Source organism: Watersipora subatra, chromosome 10 (assembly GCF_963576615.1).
Source record: "Watersipora subatra chromosome 10, tzWatSuba1.1, whole genome shotgun sequence".
NCBI lineage: Eukaryota > Metazoa > Bryozoa > Gymnolaemata > Cheilostomatida > Watersiporidae > Watersipora > Watersipora subatra.
Window position 1 is genome coordinate 54,272,312 of NC_088717.1, and position 22,065 is coordinate 54,294,376.

General features: G+C 36.1%; 2 protein-coding genes across 3 annotated transcripts in view; both read right to left on the reverse strand.

The window, feature by feature from the left end:
• The window catches only part of LOC137405864 (uncharacterized), a 405,083-nt gene that overhangs the window by 235,594 nt on the left and 147,424 nt on the right, over positions 1 to 22,065 (reverse strand). The window lies entirely within an intron of this gene.
• Positions 1,725 to 20,848, reverse strand: LOC137405703 (uncharacterized). Of its 2 annotated transcripts, none has more exons than XM_068092063.1 (4): positions 20,058 to 20,848; positions 18,442 to 18,659; positions 16,664 to 16,771; positions 1,725 to 2,453 (listed from the first exon to the last, which is right to left on the reverse strand). In XM_068092063.1, the coding sequence occupies exons 1-4, from the start codon at positions 20,610 to 20,612 to the stop codon at positions 2,276 to 2,278; spliced, it is 1,059 nt and encodes a 352-aa protein (XP_067948164.1). In that variant the 5' UTR covers positions 20,613 to 20,848; the 3' UTR covers positions 1,725 to 2,275. The 2 variants fall into 2 exon arrangements, with proteins under 2 accessions (XP_067948164.1, XP_067948163.1); XM_068092062.1 differs by lacking the exon at positions 1,725 to 2,453 and adding an exon at positions 7,863 to 9,010.

Genomic DNA, 22,065 nt, shown 5'->3' on the forward strand with positions numbered 1-22,065 from the left:
TATGAGATTATACTTATGAGATTATAAAAACTATGACATTTTTAAATGTAAGCAAAATTGTGTATTGGTTTTATATTATTACTATATTAATAATATGGGTTATTCTAATAATATCAGTGCATTTTACTTTTAATATTGGCCAATTTTGCATTTCTCCTATTGCAGGGGGAGAGATATAAACATATAATCTTTTCCTTTCATTATTGCTATTTGTTGTATATAATAACACCCACACCCAGTACATTACATCTACCATTGCAGTTATCCTATTGCTCTGCAGTGCCATTTGACTGCTAATATTGCATTTCTCAACCATCAGTACACTTTCTTTTTTTCCAATATCTCTTTGGTCGTGGGCTGTATGACAGTGGAATTTGTAGTATATATATATCTCTCAAAGTATGTCCGTGTGTCATATGTCTGCCTGCATTTCGGCTATAGCTATTATTAGAATACGGTAACTGCAGCTGGACAACAATGCTGATGCAATGTCATGGAGTACCATCATTAGAAGCCTAGCAGCTTACTGCAATTTTCCATTGGCAATGTGCCAGACTAACAGCTTGAAAGTTACAGTTGTTTGACAAAATTTTAAAACCTTTACAGTTGTTTTCATTTTTCTCTTAATTTATTTAAACTACACAAAACATCTCTCATGATATGTAGTTTAAAAGTTAGAATGAAAAATGTTGTTATATATTAAATACAAATCAAGACTGTGCAGACTTTTTTATTACCTGGGCAACGCCGGGTAGCACAGCTAGTAACTAGTAAGGTATAAAGTAGCCAATGTAATACTGTTTTATTACATAATAATGGTAGTAAATTAGTTTATAGTTTATTGTCTTAAGCTTACCGTGAAGGTTATTCCTAGTCTGCCTCTGAATTATACTATGATCTGTTATTGATAAAGATTGATCTATATCTTACCAGATACAGATCAATACAGATCTCAATGAGATCTGTATTGATCTGTATCTGAATTTCAACAAGATCTGTACCTCATTGAGAAATATTGTAACTGAATCAATCATCTCATTTTTTTCTTTCTACATGTACCTTCGTTCATCATACACCAAGTTTTTTGTGTCGCTAGTGCACATTTTTCATTTTGTCTTTGTCAAGCTAGCTTCATCATCAATGGTGAGGTTCCCTTAATGTACAAATAGCAAATTTTGTAGTCATGTCATTCCTCATCTTGCTGAGAAATGTGGCAGGGCTCAACAAGTCTATCGTCACTTCCTTTCTCATAATTCCTAAACTAGTCTTTCTTTTACATTTTACAACCGACCTTGAGATTATCTATAGTATTAGCAAAATATTGCGTTTTTATACATATTTTAAGAAGTTAATTTTGACAATCTTTGTGACAACTTCAACGTGAATCATTTGGCTATAAGGTTTATAGCCAACTCAAAGGTTTAATAGTGTTAAAAGAGATCATTGGATCATTGTTCTTGATAGAATGAAACCTACACTTGCTGGGTGTCTTCACTAAATACTAATAACACTTGATTAAATCATCTGAAAACTGATTGTTTGATAGTAGTCCAATCAGCAGTTCATCAAAAATCTTTGAACAATTGTCTATCAAGAGAGCTTTAGGAATACTCAGCTAGTTCATGTTGTTATAGTAAGAGACGTTAAGAGAAAACAACTAGAAAACACAAGAAAGAGAACTTGGTTCAGCTGTAAAGATTTATTAATTATATAAATAAGGTACATGGGTTATGCCTGACATGAATATAAAAGTCTCTGACAGCTACAACACAAATTTCAGTCTTTAAGAGGCTAAGTATAATATTCTACTATAATATTACTGATAACCGTGCTACAGACACATATTGCAAAGGAGTACGAGTGCGTGGTGCTACACCATTGTTATTGTCATCTAACGATTGTTGCTCACTTTTTATTAAATGTAAAATAATAAATAATAATATGAATAATGTATATATAATAATGTATATAATAATGTATATTATATATTAAGATAGATTTATAAACCAATATAACGTTTGTCCATATATATATTGATGATAAATAAATCAGGTAACATGAGTATTTTTATAAAAACAAAGCAAAGACACTTTGCACAAATTATAAAACAGAGAACTTTTACAACAAAACGTTTCATCCGATTTATTTGAGGGGCCAATTGCAGCCTATGAATACGTACATCACAAACATGCAAAAACAATAAATCTAAATTTTGTACTTTTAAAAATTCATTTCAAGCATATAAATATACAAAACAAATAAATATATTTTAAAGTTAGAATGGCTTGTAGCACTTGCAGAGTCTGATGAGTACCCTCTGTCCAGTCTTATAGTCATCATACGCTTTCCATTTACACTTCTGACTGTAGTGTATTTCGTATCCATCACAGTCATTAGCTCTACCTTGTACCAGAGCTCCATCCATCTCACTATATTTACCACACCGACAGATTCTGCAATATTCAGAATTGACTGCTGACTTCTGTTTACATATACATGTACATGTGTATTCTAATCAGGCCTGTATTCACTGGCTGCAAGTTGGGGCGGCTAATGTTAGGCGACTAGTTATGAACTGATAAGAGGGGCGTTGTAAGCCCCCAACAGGTTTCTCTCATGTAGGGCCTCATCCGGGCTTCTCATGTGAAGTTGAAAAAAAAATTTATTGGAAAGTATCAACATTTTTCTATTTTTTGAGATTTGTATTAGGTGATATGACTGCCAGGACGTTTTCAGATTAAAATAAGCTAAACTTAACCACAGTTGAAGCGCTCAGAAAAAAGACATATTTTTTTTTAGCGTTTCAACAAAGATCAATTTTGCCAATTTTATTTTAAGTTCATCCGAAGGTTTCTAAGCTTTCGTTAGGCCATTGCCAAGCGGATGTTTGTTAAAACTGACCTTTTGCAAACCTTTATAAAAGTCGTTAACAAGAATATTTTGCCGATGATGATAATAACGACGCCCAAGAACTATTGAAAGTTGACCTTTATCTCTATGGCTTGGAATAATGTGATATTCTAAAGCGATAAAAACCGTTCCCGAAGCCGTTGGACAAATAACTGTTCGAGTTAATGATGTTGAGGTCGAGTTATCTAAAGCAATTTATCATTGCGTGAGAACGGACCAAACAAATCCGTTCGAGTTAACCAAGTGTTCGTGATAAAATTTTACATTTTATCCGAGACCGTGTTATCTTAGCCGCCAAAAAATCCTAAAAAGTTGGGGCGGCTCAGCTGGCCAGCTGCCCCAGGGAATACGGGCCTGATTTTAATCTCCTTTATTTACCACACCAACAGATCTGTAAAATAGGTAGTCATTGTAAGGAGACTGCGCACCAAAATCAGATTTCAATTTTTTATGAAAGAAAAATGGTTCTGTTAGCTTTAATCTGTAGCAAATGAACAAGTTTCACCTCATCAGACCGTATATTTTACCTGACAAGGTCTTTCTGATAATATTTAATTCTCTGTACTTCCTCGGGTCGCACCAAGGCTCGGTAGACTGTCTCCTGTTGTAGCTTCAATTTCGGCCCTGACCTAGTCGGAGGAAAAGATTATAAACATACCTGTAAGTAACTCTCTGTTATTTTCATGTATGCACATTCTTTATAAACTTACTTCTTAATATTTTTGTTCAAGCACTACTTACCGGCTCTTCTGTCGTCTGTACATACAATGTGGACTAGCATGATATTCTATCTCTACCGGAAACTTGTTTGGGTGGGTCTGAGAGAGCCCGTCATCACTATCCGTATCATCGGCAAAGACTTGACTACTTTCTATTACAGAAGGAGTCAATGTGTAACCCCCGTCAGTAGTTGTACTGGGTAAAGGGTTGGAATTATTGTTTACATCAGACCAAGTCTAAAAGTAGCATTGAACTTTTCAGTAAAAAGGTACTGCTGCCGGGACAAACTTCTATCATTACTACTATTATCATCTATTGGCAGCTGATCAATTAGCTGACAAACAGTTCATTCAAATTTAGTTGGTTTAACAAAGAATTAAAAAATTACAATATTACATCAGATGGAGTTATTCCACATCGGCTGGAATTATTCCACTTACACAGTTTTTTTAAGTGATTCATCCACTTTATATTACTGTATTATTATGATAAATTTTTTATCAAAATAACTATAAATTAAGTTCAAGTCCAGTACCTAATTAAAGGCGCATAATGATGCTTGTTTTACGTAAATACAAAAGTTGCACCATATTTATGGTATAGTTTGCGTCATGCCACAACCAGACACCCACCTGATGTTGAGAAGGCTGGCTTGCCAAGCAGCTATCAGAAGTTATATGATCACTCCACAGATTCCACAGATTACCAACTGGTTCCTGTTTGGGTGCAGTGGGAAAGTATCCAACTTCCGGGGGATGCCAGATGACATTTGGATGGTAAATATAAGCGTACGGATAGGTCCTCAGAGCGGTTCCTTCGTTGGGATGTGTGCTAGACTCCACAGAGTTGGAGAAATTCTCAGAAGTTGTATTTGTGCCATCCAGGACTTTGGTGATTGGTCGCCTGTGACCTATCACAGTTGTTTGTCTTGTGTCTGGTTGCATCTTCATAGCGTTTACCTCGGACTATAGTTTATTTAATAGCATCTCCTATGAGTTTACAGAGATCATGGCATAGGGAGAGGAGCTTACTGCATCTGCTCTAAGATGCTGCTATATATACCTAATAGGTAGATAAACATGTATGTACCTGTTGTGTCAAATGCTGACATTACAAGAAAAGCATGGACAAGTTTGAGCAAGCTATTCTACTGTATATCTTCTATACCACCCTCGCTAGCTAGTACACTCGATGCGAGTTAATGGAATGTTCTAGAAGGGAACTTACGCAGAATTCGGCCTGCTGTCATGCAACAATCAAGGTGAATAATCTCTCATCAAGATGATATGCTGCTATAGCAAAGTTTTTTAGAATAATACTGATATATTGCACAAAAAACGAACAAATTAATTCAGTTGAGTTACTGGAAAATGGTACTCTGTTTTGTGCATGATATTATACAACACCGCTTTCTTGTTCACAAGCATTTGTAGCTTAAATAAATTTTGCTATGTGATGACCGTCTTCCACACTATTATGTTTATCATACCTATATCCAAAGGAGCCTTTTCAAAATGTCCTTCAACATGGAATCGAGCACCAGTATTAACTGAGGGTTTAATAGAGGATATACAGTTGGGATTCCTCGTGTGGAATTTTCCTAGTCATGATGATGCAATATCAAGCGCTTCTCTTTGACCAGCATGAACTAGTAGGATATTTACTTTCCATAGGCTATTAGCTGTTAGCTAACTATTGATGTGCAAGCATTTACATATACATTTACCTTAGCTTAAGATATGGACAAATGTCTCAATGACTATTTTACAATGCTAACATGCCCAGAATTGGAGTTGCCTGATCTACATTATTAAAATGTTGGGCTCTCCTAGGTATTTGGTACAAACACATGGTAGAGTATTAGGATTACAATTTACGACGAATGCATGAACATGGAAAAACATATAATCTGGTTTTCTGCAATCAGTTGTTTCATTAAGCAAATTATTTGAGTAACGCAATTTCTATTATTTCCATTAAAACAGTCTTCAAATAATATATACCTCAAGGGTGAGGCCTTCTGATTTAAAAGTTGACTTGCAACAAAATTTACATTACAGTTATTTGGTATCAAAAGATTCACCATGTCTTACTCTGTTGTGTTGTAGGTGCAAAATATGTGGAAATGTGATTAAAAGCTCTTAAAAGCTAAATAACAAACGGTTAATCACAACCATCACGAAAACGCCGTTGATTTGAACCCCTTTCCAAAACAGCTCAAATGGGACGCAGTTGAACAAGATGGCTTCTGTTTACACTTTCATGCAACCTCATTCGTCGAAGTATTTTCACAAATATACTTCACACATTCAATAAGACCATGTCTATTTTTCTTACGCGTCTATTTCAACTTCATTATAATGCTGTCACTTTGAGCACTGATATCTCAAAACCTACCGTAAAAATTTCTTTATTTTTAACCTTAGCTCAAAGGAGTGCATATCATTTTCTGATAAACATGAGGAGCCTGTTGGTCAGCTATGATAGTTGAGAAATGCTGCAGAAATTGTTCATGCCATTTGGCAGGAAGTATGGGTCAAATGATCAGATTACGACTAGATGATTAGACCAAGCTGAAACGAAACTGTAAAGTAGCGAGCATCTATATTCGATACGGGTTTTCCAGTAGAAGCCGAAGTGTTTTTCATAAACTTGTGCTATGTTATCGAAATAAAGAGATGCAAAACTACGGCGTTTTCGTAATGGCGGCGATTAGCTGTTCGTTTTTGAGCTTTCAAGAGCTTGTAATCACATTTCCACATGTTTTGCATCTACAACACAGCAGAGTAAGACATGGTGAACCTTTTGATACCAAATAACTGTAATGTGAATTTTGTTGCAAGTCACCCTCTAACGTGGTATGCATATAGTATGCACATTAGAAAGTTACTTCGTATGTTCTTGTTAGTGTTAATTAGGATAAATATATTATAATTTCTATGATTATGTTAGATATGCTACCCACACATGATCAGTTAGCTGCCCACATTCCTAAGGTAGACATGGGGCATATGCAGTCACCCGCAGTCTGTCTCCATACATCGTCCCGTACCGTCTCTAGCATGCCCGACTATGCGGTGTGAACGAGTCTAGACATGCAGTCAGGCTCACTTACTCTACAAATGCCAGCTAAAGCCTGGCATACACTATACCAGTGCAGGCCACTGTACTTCTTGGCCAACAAGTTTAGACTCGCCCTTTCCGTTCAAGTTTTTAGAGTATCGGGTAGCTAGTAGGGCTTGGTGTGAGTACCTATTGGCCAACGAGTTTTTCGGGTATCGAGTTCTTTGATACAGATTTCATGTCTAAAATTTTCAAATATCGAACATATCATAAATTTAATATAATAATGCAATCATAATTCTATTAATTTATCATTTTTTACTAGCTTTTCTCGACTGGTATTCGTGCTGGCAATGTTAATGTCATGAACATTGTTGTGTAGTATGTATTTAACAGACAATATATGAGCTCTATCGTTGAGTAAACCTTTATATCTTTTATATAGATTCTAAAACCGATCGGTGGCATGGCAAACTGGAAAATAGGAAGTATAGATATTTACAAATGTTAACTAACACCAGAGTGCATAGTGTAGACAACTTCAATACAGTTAACTGGCGGGTTATTAGAGTGCTCATAGCGCAGGGCGCAATAGACCAAGTTTTTGTCCACTCTAATCGACGGATTCGTGTACCAAAACTCGAACTCGCAAGTCAAAATCCGAACCCGCAAGATTCAAAAATCTCAAAAGTTCTATTACCCGAGACTCGAGAGAAGATAAACCCGTAAGTTCAACGAGTTTATTACCCGTGCCCAGCACTACACTATGCCACCACAAGTCAGTGTTAATCAGACAATACTTTGGTGATCATCTGTAACAACAATGTTCACACTACCACAAACTCATCTGCGTTTACATACAACGTTGTCACGGAAACAATTAAATACTAGTCCTGCAGCAAATATCATGAGAGAAAATATAGATCAAGTAATCCACGACAGCCAATTGTCGAAGTGGTGCACATTGAATGCTCGGTGAACTATTGGGCAAGTTTGACAGCTGCAAATTTTTCCGATGTATTCGTGTTGCCTCGATGATGACAGCGCACATAGTCGATGAATAATCGTCGAGTGGATAACGACGACGTATGACAATATAGTGTGAACCAGGCCTCAAGCTAATAATTGGTAAAGGTTAGTGAAATGAAATAAACTGTATTCATCATTAGTAGTTTGTATTGTAGCAATATTATATTTTCTAGCAAAACAAAATTTAGCTAAGCAATTACAGGTACAAACATGTTTCGACTAAGCAGAAAATAAAAAAGATACGATAAATAAGAATTACTGTGGAGAGTTGGTGTAGGTATTAAATGTAAATTATTGACTTATAACACAAGAACAGGTTGAATCTGTATCACTGTTAGCATTAGATGAAGAGTTCACAGGAAGTTACATAAAATGATCATATAAAAATAAAAAGGTTACCATAGAGCTAATTATATCTTAGCAGTCTCAACATCTAGAATATTATATTAAAACAGCGATATAATAGTAATATAATAGTGATATAATGATACATGAAAAGCAAAAGACTGTAGGTAAAAGTTGCAAGTTTTAGGAAATAAGGCAGTCAAAGAATTAGTCAAAAGTCATGGTAGAGTTTGAGCGTGTTTCTTGACAGACCATTATACAATCCAAACTGACTGCCAATTTTGGGTTTTTCGCTAGAATTTTGTTATTATCAACTAGATACAGCACTGGCTTTGAATTTAGCAAATATTTAACGGTGAAACTATTTGAATAATAAACAGAAATATAAGAAGTGCATAATCATAACTCAATGTTTATAAAAAATAATGCAAACGTATGCGTAGAGTGATCAATACACAGGCATTAAAATGGGATTAGATCATCAGCTACTAGTGTCAGCAGAGTGTAATTTGTGCCTAGATAATGCAAAATATTCTCAATTGTCTTGTGTAAAAATTGTGTAAAATTTAGAGTTGATTTGAAGTTTTGTCCACCGTAGCTTGGCTCGTTGATAGATATAAATGTATGAAGCACAATGGTTTATGGCTGAACACTTCGTTTCTGGCTGTAACCTTTTGGAGAGAGATGGTATAGACATCCCTCAAATAATTTCAATGAAGTGATATTGAGAAGCTCGGAGCTAATTTGGTTCTTGTAAACAGATTAGGCCAATGGCTTGTAGCACTTGCAGAGTCTGATGAGAACTCTCTTTCCTGTCTTATAGTCATCATATGCTTTCCATTTACACTTCTGACTGTAGTGTATCTCGTATCCATCACAGTCATTAGCTCTACCTTGTACCAGAGCTCCATCCATCTGACTGTATTTACCACATCGACAGATTCTGTAAACAACATGAAGAGAAGATAAAAACATGACTCATCATCATCAATATTGACTTTCTTTGAGAAATTTCTAGAAATCTTGTGTGCTAAAAATAAATATTTACCATATTGGCTATAATTTACTAGGCCAACAGATTCTGTAACAAGTATAAGTGCACAAACATCTTTATTTCTGTTAGCTAAACCGTTTACAGTTTGAGAGACATACAGTCGCCTATTTCAAATGACCAAACAAGACCTGAGCCCATCACATTATCTCCACAAGTCGGATGCAGCTATTGATTGATAAAAAAGGTCGACGTCACACAGCTTATCAAGCATTAATAAGCGATGACTGAGAGATGATAAAAGACAACAGAAGGATAAGCAATAATTGATGAACCCACACACTAAACTTTCTCTAATCACATATCTTTTTCAAATAGCAACACAATGATTGCTGATTTGTATTTACCTAACACCTATTATTTGTTTAACCTTATCCGTATCAATTAAAATTCAGAGTTGTCTGACCTATACCAGGGCAACCATAATCATACTTTGTAAATAAACTCAGCTGTTCCTATCACCCAGCCGAGTCTTATCTTTGTGTAGATCAAGGAATTCGAGGAACATTTATAATGACATCCCTTCAGAGTAAAGGTCCACAAGTTTTTTCAAGTCAATATCTATCATTTTTATGAGCTAGTGAGGTGACGAGGCAAATTGTCTTTTACAGAAGGCCATTCAAATATATATATCTATATTTAAATAATATACATAAACAATAAATTAAAAATCAGCTTATGAACACTGAGAGGTAATGTAGTTTCCTGCCATTTGCCATAAGCCTGGCGCATTGCCAATGGCTAATTTGAGTAAGCATACTAATAAGAGCCGTGAGAGCAAGCATAAAATTACACCGTGCCGTAATGGAGAGCTAATGGAGAGCGGTAGCGTACTTTCACCCACATAACGACAGATATCGCCCAATAAATTCATCAATCTCGCGTAACGTAATTGGTAAGGTATTTGCCTGGTGAACGGGAGGCTACGAGATCAGATCTTCTCCGATAAGGATTTTTATTCCGAGATTTTAATAGCTATAGTTGGACAAACCGATGTGCACACACCCAAATTTGAGATTTACATAGATAAAATATATAAATAATAAATACAAATATATAATCTATATATTATTTAAATATGGTAACAGCTGCTTTTTAAATATCAAATTCAATCGTAGGAGCTTTAAACAGTTGATAGATAGTTTATAACAAATTCTAATTGCAAATTAGATTATTATCAAGTGTACAAAGTACTTTTGTATTGCAGCAAATTTTCAAATCACTTGCAATTGTGAAACGCTTTTTAATGAAGTTGTTGGTGTACTGTTTAATTTCTCGATGGTCAAGTAGTATTTCATGGGATTTATAAATATGTTAAAAAGTTACGATATAAACTTTAATTACCCTAGGACACTTAAGTATTCGCGGCATCTAACTTTCGCGTTTTCGCGGAGTCATCATCACGCGAAAAATTCATGCGCGAAACTAAACTATCATAACGAACTAGCGAAAATTCGAAATTAAATAGCTATGTTCTACACAGGCCTGTATTCACTGGTTGCAAGTCGGGGGCTAATGTTAGACGACTAGTTATGAACATCTGGGGTGTGGAGAAGGAGGGGGGGTGCTGTAAGCTCCCAACAGGTTTCTCTTATGTAAGGCCTCAGCCGGGCCTCTCACGTGAAGTTTTAAAAAATTTTATTGGCAAGTATCAACATTTTTCTATTTTTTGAGATTTGCTTTGTTTTAGCTGATGTGACTGACAAAACGTTTTAAAATTAAAACAGGCAAAACTTGTATGCAGTTAAAAAGCTCAGAAAGAAGACATCTTTTTTTTTAAGCGTTTTAACAAAGATCATTTTTGCCGATTTTATTTCAAGTTCATTAAGTAGGATATGGGCAAGCAGATGTTTGCTAAAACTTGATATTTTGCAAACCTTTATAAAAGTCGTTAACAAGAATATTTTGCCGCTGATGAAGATAATAATGACGCCTAAGAACTACTAAAAGTTGATGTTTGTATCTATGGCTTCGAATAAAGTGATATTCTACAGCGATAAAAACCTTTCTATAGCCGTTGGACTATGAAATTCCTAAAAAGTTGGGGCGTCTTAGCCGGCCAGCTGTCCAAGGGAATACGGCCCTGTAGTTCATTGATATCCACAACAAAATCGTCATATTAGAAATGCAGATAATTTTGTGTGTGATTGAGCTCATTGGGAAATTTCTAGTAAATTCGTTAATACACCGAATGAGCAGCATGGCAAAGCAAATTAAGATAACAATTTTTTTTGGAAAAGCCAAGACAAACGAAGAAGATGATGATATCAGTTTAGTCACCGAATTTGTAACTGATGAGGATGAAAGTTTGGTAGGTGAAGTCATACAATTAAATAATACTTATTGTAGTGATGAATTTTACTGCCAACCAAAACCTATAACAACCCTCACCAGGTCCAACCATGTTATACAGTTCTGGTTGTGATGTTGGTTGTTATCTATTTTCTTTTTTATGAGACATGTACTGTATTTGATTTTTTTTAAATTTGAAATATTGTGAACTCAAAACGTGCCATGGCCATCGCTTGCTATAAATACTTGAGATCTAATATTGGTACTATATCGGTCACGACGGAAAGGACCGAGACGTCATTGATAGTCCAAGAAACAAATGGCAGCAAGCGATCACGTTGAATTATCGATTTCTGCCATACATTTATACCTGCGGGTTACAAATACAAACTAGTCGCAAATATAAAAACTTTTTTTACTAGAGGACCGGACCTGAGGAATCTAATTTGTTTGTTCCACTGTATTTATTTTCACATCACTATATTTTCGCACTCTTCAGAGCTGCGAAAATAAGTTGCAGCGAAATTTTACTCTGTGTGCTACTCACGAAACTAAATACTAGCGAAATATAAGTGTCCTAGGGTAGTTTGATGCAGAGATTTGTAGACTATTCAATGAAACAATTTGGTGTTTCCTAAAGCCGTAAAATCCAAATTTATTAGAATATACCAAAAAGAATGACAGCGAAATAGTTAATAATGTATTTACTGTTTTAGTATCCTAAATTTCACGAAACATAAATTTTCAATGTTTTGACTTAGAATTATAATTCCATCTTTGGTATTATGGTTTCCTGATTTTGTTGTCAAGGGATTGACAAACTCGGAATATGATTAATCATTTTGACTGGTCATGTGACATATTGATCGACAAACAACGAAGAAAGTACCAGCTGCTCATCAATGACATTACACCGGCTTTATTACACATACGTTGAGTAAGATGTATGGCAAAGAAATGTAACAAAAAAGCCGGTCTGCAATAAAGGAAACCACAATACATTGAAACAGCATGATTACTGGCAGTGAGTTGGTCAGCGCAATGATTGATTGCTATGTCACACTAGCAAAAGTGGTGTCACTGGTGTGTCAAAAATGTCTGATCCTATTGTAATCTAAAATAACGGTAAGAAATGCACCCTTTGTCTTGTTTTACAGAGATACCAGCAGCTTGTGCAATATTCCAAACCACATTACGGGAAATCTTTTCCGGTTGTGATGGTATGACAAAACTGCAGTTTACAGAAAATGAAAGGAGATGTTGCAATGTTGTCAAGCAGAGGTTTATTGCGTAAGTTTGTGTCCATCTGCAAGTCATTCGTCATTGGCAAGACAAAAATGGCAAAAATCTGCAAGTCAAGCAAGTTTGCTAATATTGGCTGCGTGTTTCATGCTTGGTGAATGATGGAAATGGCTTTGCGAATGATGCGCAAGGAAATGCTGCGCATACTATTCCATTTTAAACATTTTCTGTACTCCAGTCGTTCCTATTTTGATTTGACAGGAGTGTGCCGCTATGACCCGGGCATAAAATTCCATACCTTTTTTAACAAAGAGCTGACATTGATACGCAACATGCGAATGTCCATTGAAACACTTATCGCACAGGTAACTCAATAAGCAGACAACTCCAAATTAGCACCATGTAAACATAGTGAGCGAGTTAGAGCCACATTGAATGCCCATAACGGGAGGGGGGGGGGGGGGGGTTGAGAGGTATAAAGTAGTAAAAAACTTCACGCTAAGCTTCCTTGCATACAGAAATGGTATAAGGATTGCATAGACTGCACTGTCTCTCTTTAACAACTAGTATAAGCTAGACTACTGTCTACACAGGAAGGAAAAAGGTGTCATTAATAGCCAATAAATAATCTACCAAAATAAATGTTATATATTTAGGATTTGTTTTACTGCCGTCATTGAACCAATGCATAGGTGATCTATAATAAGAAATTGTGATGTCTATTTTTAATTCCTTCCAACTCAAAATCTCAGCCAATGAGAATGCACCGTCGTGTTAACCACCTTTCATTTGTAGCGAGCAAACAACACTCGAACCATCTAACACGCGATGAGCCGAAAAGGATTATAAACATGCGAATGCTGTGACAAACAATAATAGCATAACTAATTACAAAATCACAATAAACACTGTTGCCTAGCGATGACGTTACCAAGTAAAATAAATATTGCATGGATCGGCCCATATTTCAATATGCCGGTTAATCGAGAGGCAATCGTCTCATATATGTGATGGCTGAAGGAATAGGCCAATAGCCAACTGGCTAAACTTAAGCATAAATTTCTAAAGTTAAATTACTGAGACACCGTTGTTACAATTTATTATTTCAAATAAGATTATAAAATAATTACTTGAACTGATTACGAGGAAATGCGCCATGTATCAATGACTACGCAGCAACGCGGAAGCAAAGGCCATGCATAGACAATGGCAGAGCGTAGCGTGTTAGATCCAGAAAAGATGGATAGGTAGGCTCATCACATAGACCTAAAGGGTGGGACTCAGTCACTAGCATTTACAATTTGTTGAATGGCAATAACTTTATCATAGATTTAAACCCTTCACAGTACTGCAAAGAAATAGATGGGCTGTTGCGTGCTGGTAGCCATAGTAACCAGTTGCTAAGCAACCGAGTCGTGAAGCATCACGAAAATATGAACTGAAGTTGCGGCAAAACATTCCAGTTTCATAAAGCAATAAATAGAAATGTTCTGTAATGCTCTATGTATGTTTATGTTGCTAACAGAAAATTCTGATGAAGAAAATCAAGAGATAATAACTACAGTCTGTATACATAACTTTATGTTGAGACATATTAGACATCAGACATTGGTTGGGTGTACTTTGCTTGATCTGAAGATTAACATTATCTCAAGGGCATAAGGCAATATCAGATGTCAAGCTTACGTGCGTTATGGCACGATATTTTATGCAATTAATGCTATAACAGACACACCCCTTATCAGCAGCTTTTCAATACGCCTACTGGTAGCATTTACATTCATCAAATTGTATTTGACAGCATAGGCGTGAATAGCTTTCATTATAGTTGAAGGAGGGGCATGCAAGTGTGACTCATACTGCAGAGAGAGTGTGAATCAGTTCAAATAAAGATGAATCTGTGTCTGTGAACTTGAATGACACGTGTGGGCACTATAATAATACATACATACACAGTTGTTCTGCCCTCGGCTACACTACGCTAATGAATTTTAGTATCCATTTTCCACCAGCGGAGGCATTTTATATAAAGGTCAGTAAAAAAGGCAACAATAGCGCTGACACTGGTGAAACCAGGTCATGTGTAGTTCATGAAGTCTATCAGTTTCTTCAATTATTTATGATAGCCTGAGGCTTGCGATCCTCCGGTTCCTATCATAGTAGCCGACTAAACCTCGCTGGGAGTAGTGTTGGGACTAAGAAACTGAACTGTCCTTCACCGGTATACAGTGAGGGTAGAAAATGGCTGTTTGGTTAGAAAATGGCGAGTATCGTGTTCATTACACACACTCGACGGAGAAAAGTCGATACATTATATGATCAGTAAATATATTGCTTTGGAACGATATGAGCCAGCAAAAAAACTAGCTATTAGATCAATACGATGGTTTCAGTAAATTTTACGGAACGATCTGTCACAAAAATATCGGGCATGAAAAAAGTCGGGCTTGAAATATTGATTGAACAAGTAGAGTTACATAAGTAGTTGGATAAATGAGGCGATTAGGAAGTCAGGGTAGCTCAACGTTTTCATAAAGGAAAAACTCAAAGAAAAACTAGCACACCAAAAGTGCATATTTTTGGAATTTGGCAGATACTATCGGATTGGTACTATAGGATTTGACAGCGCTGATGTGGCAGCTACAGTTGTTTGATATTTTTATCAATGCAAAGAGTGGGATGTTACGAAGAAGATTAGATCTTCAGGATCGTACAGAATGCTGTGGATCACCTGACTAATATTATATTACTTTATGGCCAGATGGATTCAAAGACTGAAAAAGAATGTTTAGAATGAGAAACAAAACATTTCTTTGTCACCGGCCGTGACCAGAATTAGGTTGTTCAATTGAAAGGCCCTCTCCCCCTACAAATCCAATAAATGGCTAAGCTCAAGAAGAAAGCTTGTTAGACATCAAGTCTAACCTCTGCATATGACCACTTCAACATATTCATTTTCCAACGTACGATGTGCAAACGAAGTAAATGTTTCATTCTACATTGGAAGCGATTTTAAACGTACAATGTTGGAATGTTCTAGAATCATCAAAGTTTTATAAGAGAAGCTGTTGAAAATAAAAAGAAAACATAAGAAAAGATATGATATGAAAATAATTATAAACATAAATTAAGTTAGCTGATCTTCACCTAGTCCAAGCTGGAGTTAGTTACACTGAATATGTCAACAACCACTTTCAACTCAGCGCCTACCTACGCAGTATTGTCAGGCCTATACCTTCTGCCCATGGGTCCCTAAGGTGTAAATAAAACCTGGTTATTTACTAATTTGTCCACATCTACCTATGATGCAATTGTTTGATTATCATGTATTTGTCAGACAAGTTCTACTATGAAGTTACGATGCTCAAAGTCTGGAACCAATTAAATGAGGTATGTTGTACTCTCATGGAAATAACTGATCTAACATACACGTACACATATGATGGTTTGAACATATCAAGCCCGTTTGAAAATAATAACTGATCTAACATACACGTACACATATGATGGTTTGAACATATCAAGCCCGTTTGAAAATGAATTAAACTTCTGTGAATTGCTTTGATTGTGTTGACAGTGTGGGGCAGATTGCACAACAACTCCAGTTGTTTCTTGTTTGTCCCAGTTCAGGATGTCTACTATTTCGTTTTGTTTGTTTGTTTAAATGTCCAGACGGTCACTCATCATCAGGTCATAACATGCACAGTAAGCAAGTATGTTAGCCCCCACGATTAACCGCATAAATGTACAATCAAACAACAATGATACACTAATTTATAGACACCCTGACATAAGATTTTCTTGAATGTTGTTTTTCACAAGCAGTAAGATCAAGTGAAAAGGAAATACCGTAGAAGAGCCTTGAACTCAGGTACGATAGCTACACACATATGACTACTCAGCTGTAAGCCTTCATAGTGACAGATTGTGTTTAATTGATCAAAACTCTAGTGGTTACGCTTGGAAGAGGCAGAAGTCTAAAATGCACAAAACAGACTAACTATGACCAACCTGATGAGGTCCTTTTGATAATATTTTATCTGTTGAAGCTGGTTCCTGGTCTCTGATGTCATAGGGTCATATACAGATGCCTTTACCTGCTTCATCTTCATACCAGATCTACAGCGAAAACATGATTGGTGAGTGAGAGCATGTGAGTGAAGAAATGAGTGTTTCAATGTGTTTCCTTGCTTCAAATAGGTTCGGAGTTGTCCCCTGTCGATGAATTCTTGCCCTACCGTTTCACCAATTCGGAGTTGCACTATAATAGATCTTTCTAAGTATTGCGATGTTTCCCTCAAAACAAAATTGTTAAAGTAGACTCACTTTTGGGTCATGGTCACTTTTCAATTCATGCTAGTCAACTAGCTGCACTAACTAATCCAAGATGGCTGATCGCAATTTTATTTTTGTGTTCCTTATTGCTGCGCTTATCACTACCTAGTATACAGGTCTTATTTTAGAGGTCGCATGAACGACAGTCGCTTCTAGTAAAGAACTTTTTCATAGCTAGTTGTCTTTTTTTACTTCCGCTGGGAGAGCTTGATGAGTACTATCGATTCAAATCCATCAACGGTAAGCGTTTTTACGATGCCAAATAGTACTCTCACTGCGAATACTTTCACACAAATTTAGCGATGCAAAATTGCATCTAATGTATTGGGATTTTGCCGTTGTTCGGATTTTACTGTTTCTATAATTTGGAACGGAAGTAACTGCGAAGACATTTGAAACATGGAAACCAGTGTGCATCACTGAATCATGGAAACCGTTAACCATCAGTATTGGCTATGATAACAGTATAACAGCTGTTAACCATCAGTATTGGCTATGATAACAGTATAACAGTCAGCCTTAGGACATCAAACAAGTTTGCCTCTAGGTGAGTAATGCACTAAGTCAAGAACTTGTGCACCCGCGTAAGTACACCGAGAGCGTGAGGCAATACATCACGGATTTACTACTACAATAAAGACTATTGAATAGGATTGCTCCAGAGTGACACGAACACACGTGTCCTCATAATTCACCTGTCATAGAAACTTATATGTTCAACCTAAACAATCACTGAATTAACTCCAGCCAAATTCAATATAGACCTACTCTCTAAACTCGTCATATTTTTGAGGTTATTAACAATATTCTGTTTAAAGCAATTGCTAGTATTTTAACAAATTGAGCCTATGCAACGACATTGGCAGGACAGTTCTCTCAAAGTAATGACTTAAGCATCATTTGGTTTGAGCTAACCATATTTATGGATGCTTCTTTCTTGACCTACTGTTACCACAATAGAAAGCTTACCATAACCGCTCATATAATACATATATATATATATATATATATATATATATATAATAGTTTTTACAATACAACGAAATATAATGGTTTTTATAAGCCAAGATAGCAAAAGCCTAAATAACCCTTAGTTTGCACATTCATAAGTCAAATGAAAATGAACAGTTTTATATTCTTCGATTACGCTAGATCTCTATCGTATTTAGTAAAACTAAACAGGTATAAAATTTACACTTATAATACTTACATTTTGTTACAGTTACAGTACTTACACTTTACTTACAGTTACAGTACTTACACCATACTTACACTGTACTTACAGTTACAGTTTGCACGGCTGTTAGTCGCTAGCTGCAATCATTGTGATATTTCCACAAAGCACAACCCAAAGATGAACAACCGTAACTAAAGCATCACATAAAAAATTTTTGGTTCATTTTGAAAAACACGCTCAGAATAAATCAATGTTTCTCATATCACTACAAGTTTACCTTGTGGGCTGTCTTTTATAGAGGCAGAATTTGTTGTCGTGATATTCAATCTCTACAGGAAACTTGTTTGGGTGGGTTGTGAACTCTTCTTCGTCGCTGTCAGTGTCTTCTAGCTCGACTGATGTACCGTTGCTAGAAGCCATCTTGGTATGATCGGTTGAAATGCTGCTGAGGCCTTTTGCTAATTCAATGGCGAGCTGATTCGTTGGTGCTGACGGCTGAAAATACGAGATAAAATTGCATCTAGTGCCGACATGCAACTATACGATCAAAACTAGCTAGTTCTATGGTGTGTTACTAACTTCCCGTATATACCATTGATATTAAGCAACTTTGTCAAGTTTCAACATCTATTTTTCCTTTGCATTCATGTTAGAGAAGACATTTTTATGTTGGTAGAAATTTTAAAAAGCTATATCACTTCATAGTAATGAAAAACAAGTCAAAGCATACTGACCAGCGTCCTATGATCACAGTAAGCTTAGTTGTGTGTCATTTGCGTGACGCACTTAAATTTAAAAGTGGCTTGCACTGCGTAAAGGACTGGCCACATAATTGTTTTTAAGCTGAGGTAAGCGCAGCACGAATTGTTGACGAGTAAAGGAATATACAATCACGAGAATGAAAATGAGTAGAGCTAACATTAGTAATCCTTTCACATGAATAAATTAACAGTACCCTTCAACATGACCTTTTGTATTTTATAAACATTTATATATATATCGTTTCCTCTTATTTAAATACCGAATACAAATAATGTTTAGTACAAAATTATCTATTGTGTTTATTATTAAAAAAACATTTGTTTACTCAAAATATGCGCCAAAATTTTTGTTATTCTTATGTTTACAGTTTGTGATTTGACCTCGGCATCAACAGCATCAGCAGACTGAGAAGAAAACTAACAAGTGATTGTGGCCCAACATTAGTCGAGATCCGCGTGCAGTGGAAGTCTTATTGAGACCAATATAGCCTGCATTCTTGAAATGAGTGTATAACCATACAGCAGATTCCTGACTGAGTGAAAATTTTTGCGACAAGTTTCCAATTTTTTTGCATATCCAGACAGCTACACACTTTTGAGCATTATTAATTTAGAAATATTCTCTCTTTTAAACATGTTTATACACATGACAGAATTTCATCTAATTCTCAATTTGCTAACTTGGACCGATACCTCGAAATGCAAAGTTGTTGAGTTGGTAATCAAACCTGAGCTGATTACCCTGGTGACGTGACATCTTTGTAATTTATTGACTACCAGTATATAACAACCACGACCATTTTTAGCCATTTTTTTGCAATGTACAACTGTAACTTTCTGCAAACTCATAATGAGAGTTAAAAAGATAAATAATTTTCTATCACTTATAACTTGTGCAATGTGATATTGATGGTGTTTGGAAAAGTAGGCTTTCCGTATTAAAAACAAACCCCTAGAATTGTAGAGCCATTGCCGTTCTTTACATGCAAAGTAAACTAGCGACAGCTGTGAGACTTTGGTTAATCTTTAATAGTGTGCAACGGTTGGTTAAGTGCTGTGCTGATCACAAAACATTGTACCAACCCTAAGAAAAAGGTCATAAGAAAACCAAAACAAGAAAGTCACTACTTACGCTTAGAGAGCTTCCAGAGTTCTCCTTTGTTTCATCTGCTATGTCGACTGGGTAGTGAAATTCTCCATGATTCGTAGGTGGAGATAGAGCTGGTCGAATGAATCTCGTTTGGCGCTGTGGCTGCATTTCACGCTCTATCTGACTACTTGCTTGCAGAATTTCTTTAGTTCTCTGATTAACATGATGCAGTGGTCCTTGGCTATATGCAGGTTGATCAAAGGAGTGGTAGGGTGTTGGAGAATATGGTGAGGAAAGATATTGTCTATAGTCAGGATAAACAGGCGAATACCCCATCAACACTGGATTTACATTATACGGGTGTCTAGTTGGCTGATTAAGAGAAAAACTCCGTTGGTTCCATGCTTCTCGAGATGCTTGTAGATTCAAAGGGTTTGGTGAAGATATCGACTTAGTTATTGCTCGAGCGCTGTTGGTTGTACCGGAAGTAATCCTAGTACTCGGTAAGAATGTCTGTTGGCTACTCACGTCGACATCATGAGATGATGTGTTGTTTAGATATGATTCTTCTTGTAGACTGCTTGAAGTATTTGCCATGCCAATTTCTCTTAAGGATTCTCAAAGTCAAATACTCCATGATTTCTACTATTAACCTTTTATAGGTTTTACCGCTTAGCTCTACTAGGCTACTACAATCATCGCTCGAGGTTACCGGCATGACGATGAATCATCAAAGTTCCAAACAGACCTGCCAATGAACTACGCTGAATTTGATTGGCTAGATACGCGTTTATCCTCAGCCGGTTATTGATCGGCTCCTAGACTGTTTTCATCATAACGGTAACCTATGGAATGCAACGATCAAAGATCAATAACGTTAACTTGGTTGGTCCTTATCGACGATGAAGGTTAACTTTTTAAACTAATTTCAAATGTAAATTCTATTTTGAGAGGAACTGCGTTATAGCACAATTTTTATTTACTTTCTGTTATAAAAGTTTCAAATTTTGTGCAAAGAATAAATATGGAGTTTGAATGTGTGTTGGGATGATTGTGTGTAGGTCATCACTTGGAGCTCTTGTTATTGTGTTCAGGGTTTAAGAGTTGAACCTTGTTAGATCTATGAGATTCCATGTCTCAATTTGTAGGAACATTGAAGTTTTTATCAGAAAAAAGATATGAATATGCAATATTGGTCAATCACTACTGAGCACCAGAGCATAATGACAATAAAGTACTTACCCGCTTGTCTTCTTTCAGGGCGGCTCGAGTACAAGACCCAGTACTTGTAGCTTGTTTAAAGCCATGCCATCTGTTTCAGATTATACCAAAGTCATGCATAGTAAAATCTACAAACATATTACCATTATAGTATCAAAAGATTGGGCTATGTCACATCTCATCAAATTTCAAACTACCAAGTCTTTCAAGTAACGCTAAAAAGGACACATAGCAACACCATATAGATTATTAGAAATGCTTAGAATCTGCCCTGTAGTAATGATTCAGACCCTGTAACGCTGTAACGCTGTAACTTGAACGCAATTGTAGCAATATCAATTATAGCAACGTTAGCGACTAGTGATGTCATTTCACATGTATTTCTCTTCTGAGCGTTTTAACCGCGATCAAGTTATGTCAGTTTTAATCTTAAAACATCCTGGCAATAAGATCACCTTAGACATCAGAAACAATCGCAAATGATAGAAAAATACCGATACTTTCTGATAAAATCAACTAAAATTTTGGGTAAGTTCATCTTTAATTCATTACTACAGGTCAGATTGTCAGCATTTGTTACAAGCTATACACGTTGCTATGAGTCCTTTCCAGGGCACATGTATCGCAATCTATATGGTATTGCTATGTATCCTCTTCAGGGCCCATGCATGCTTGTTTGTTCAAGAAGGAGAATTAAATGGCTAACATTGTGAGACATGATCAAACACACGTAGTTACTTGACAGTACGTGCAGTTAGTCACATAATGACAACCCTTGACCATATGATTGGCATGCTGGAGGGTCGTGTTGCCTTATCTTGTAGAATTA

What these genes read in the sequence shown, in the direction of transcription:
- LOC137405703 (XM_068092062.1), bottom strand. Translation starts at nt 20,612, where the DNA reads ATGGCAAATACTTCAAGCAGTCTACAAGAAGAATCATATCTAAACAAC. An exon ending in ACTCTGGAAGCTCTCTAAGC is followed by an intron (nt 18,660 to 20,057) that starts GTAAGTAGTGAC and finishes TCGTATTTTCAG; the next exon opens with CCGTCAGCACCAACGAATCA. An exon ending in TATCAAAAGGACCTCATCAG is followed by an intron (nt 9,011 to 16,663) that starts GTTGGTCATAGT and finishes TGTTGTTTACAG; the next exon opens with AATCTGTCGATGTGGTAAAT.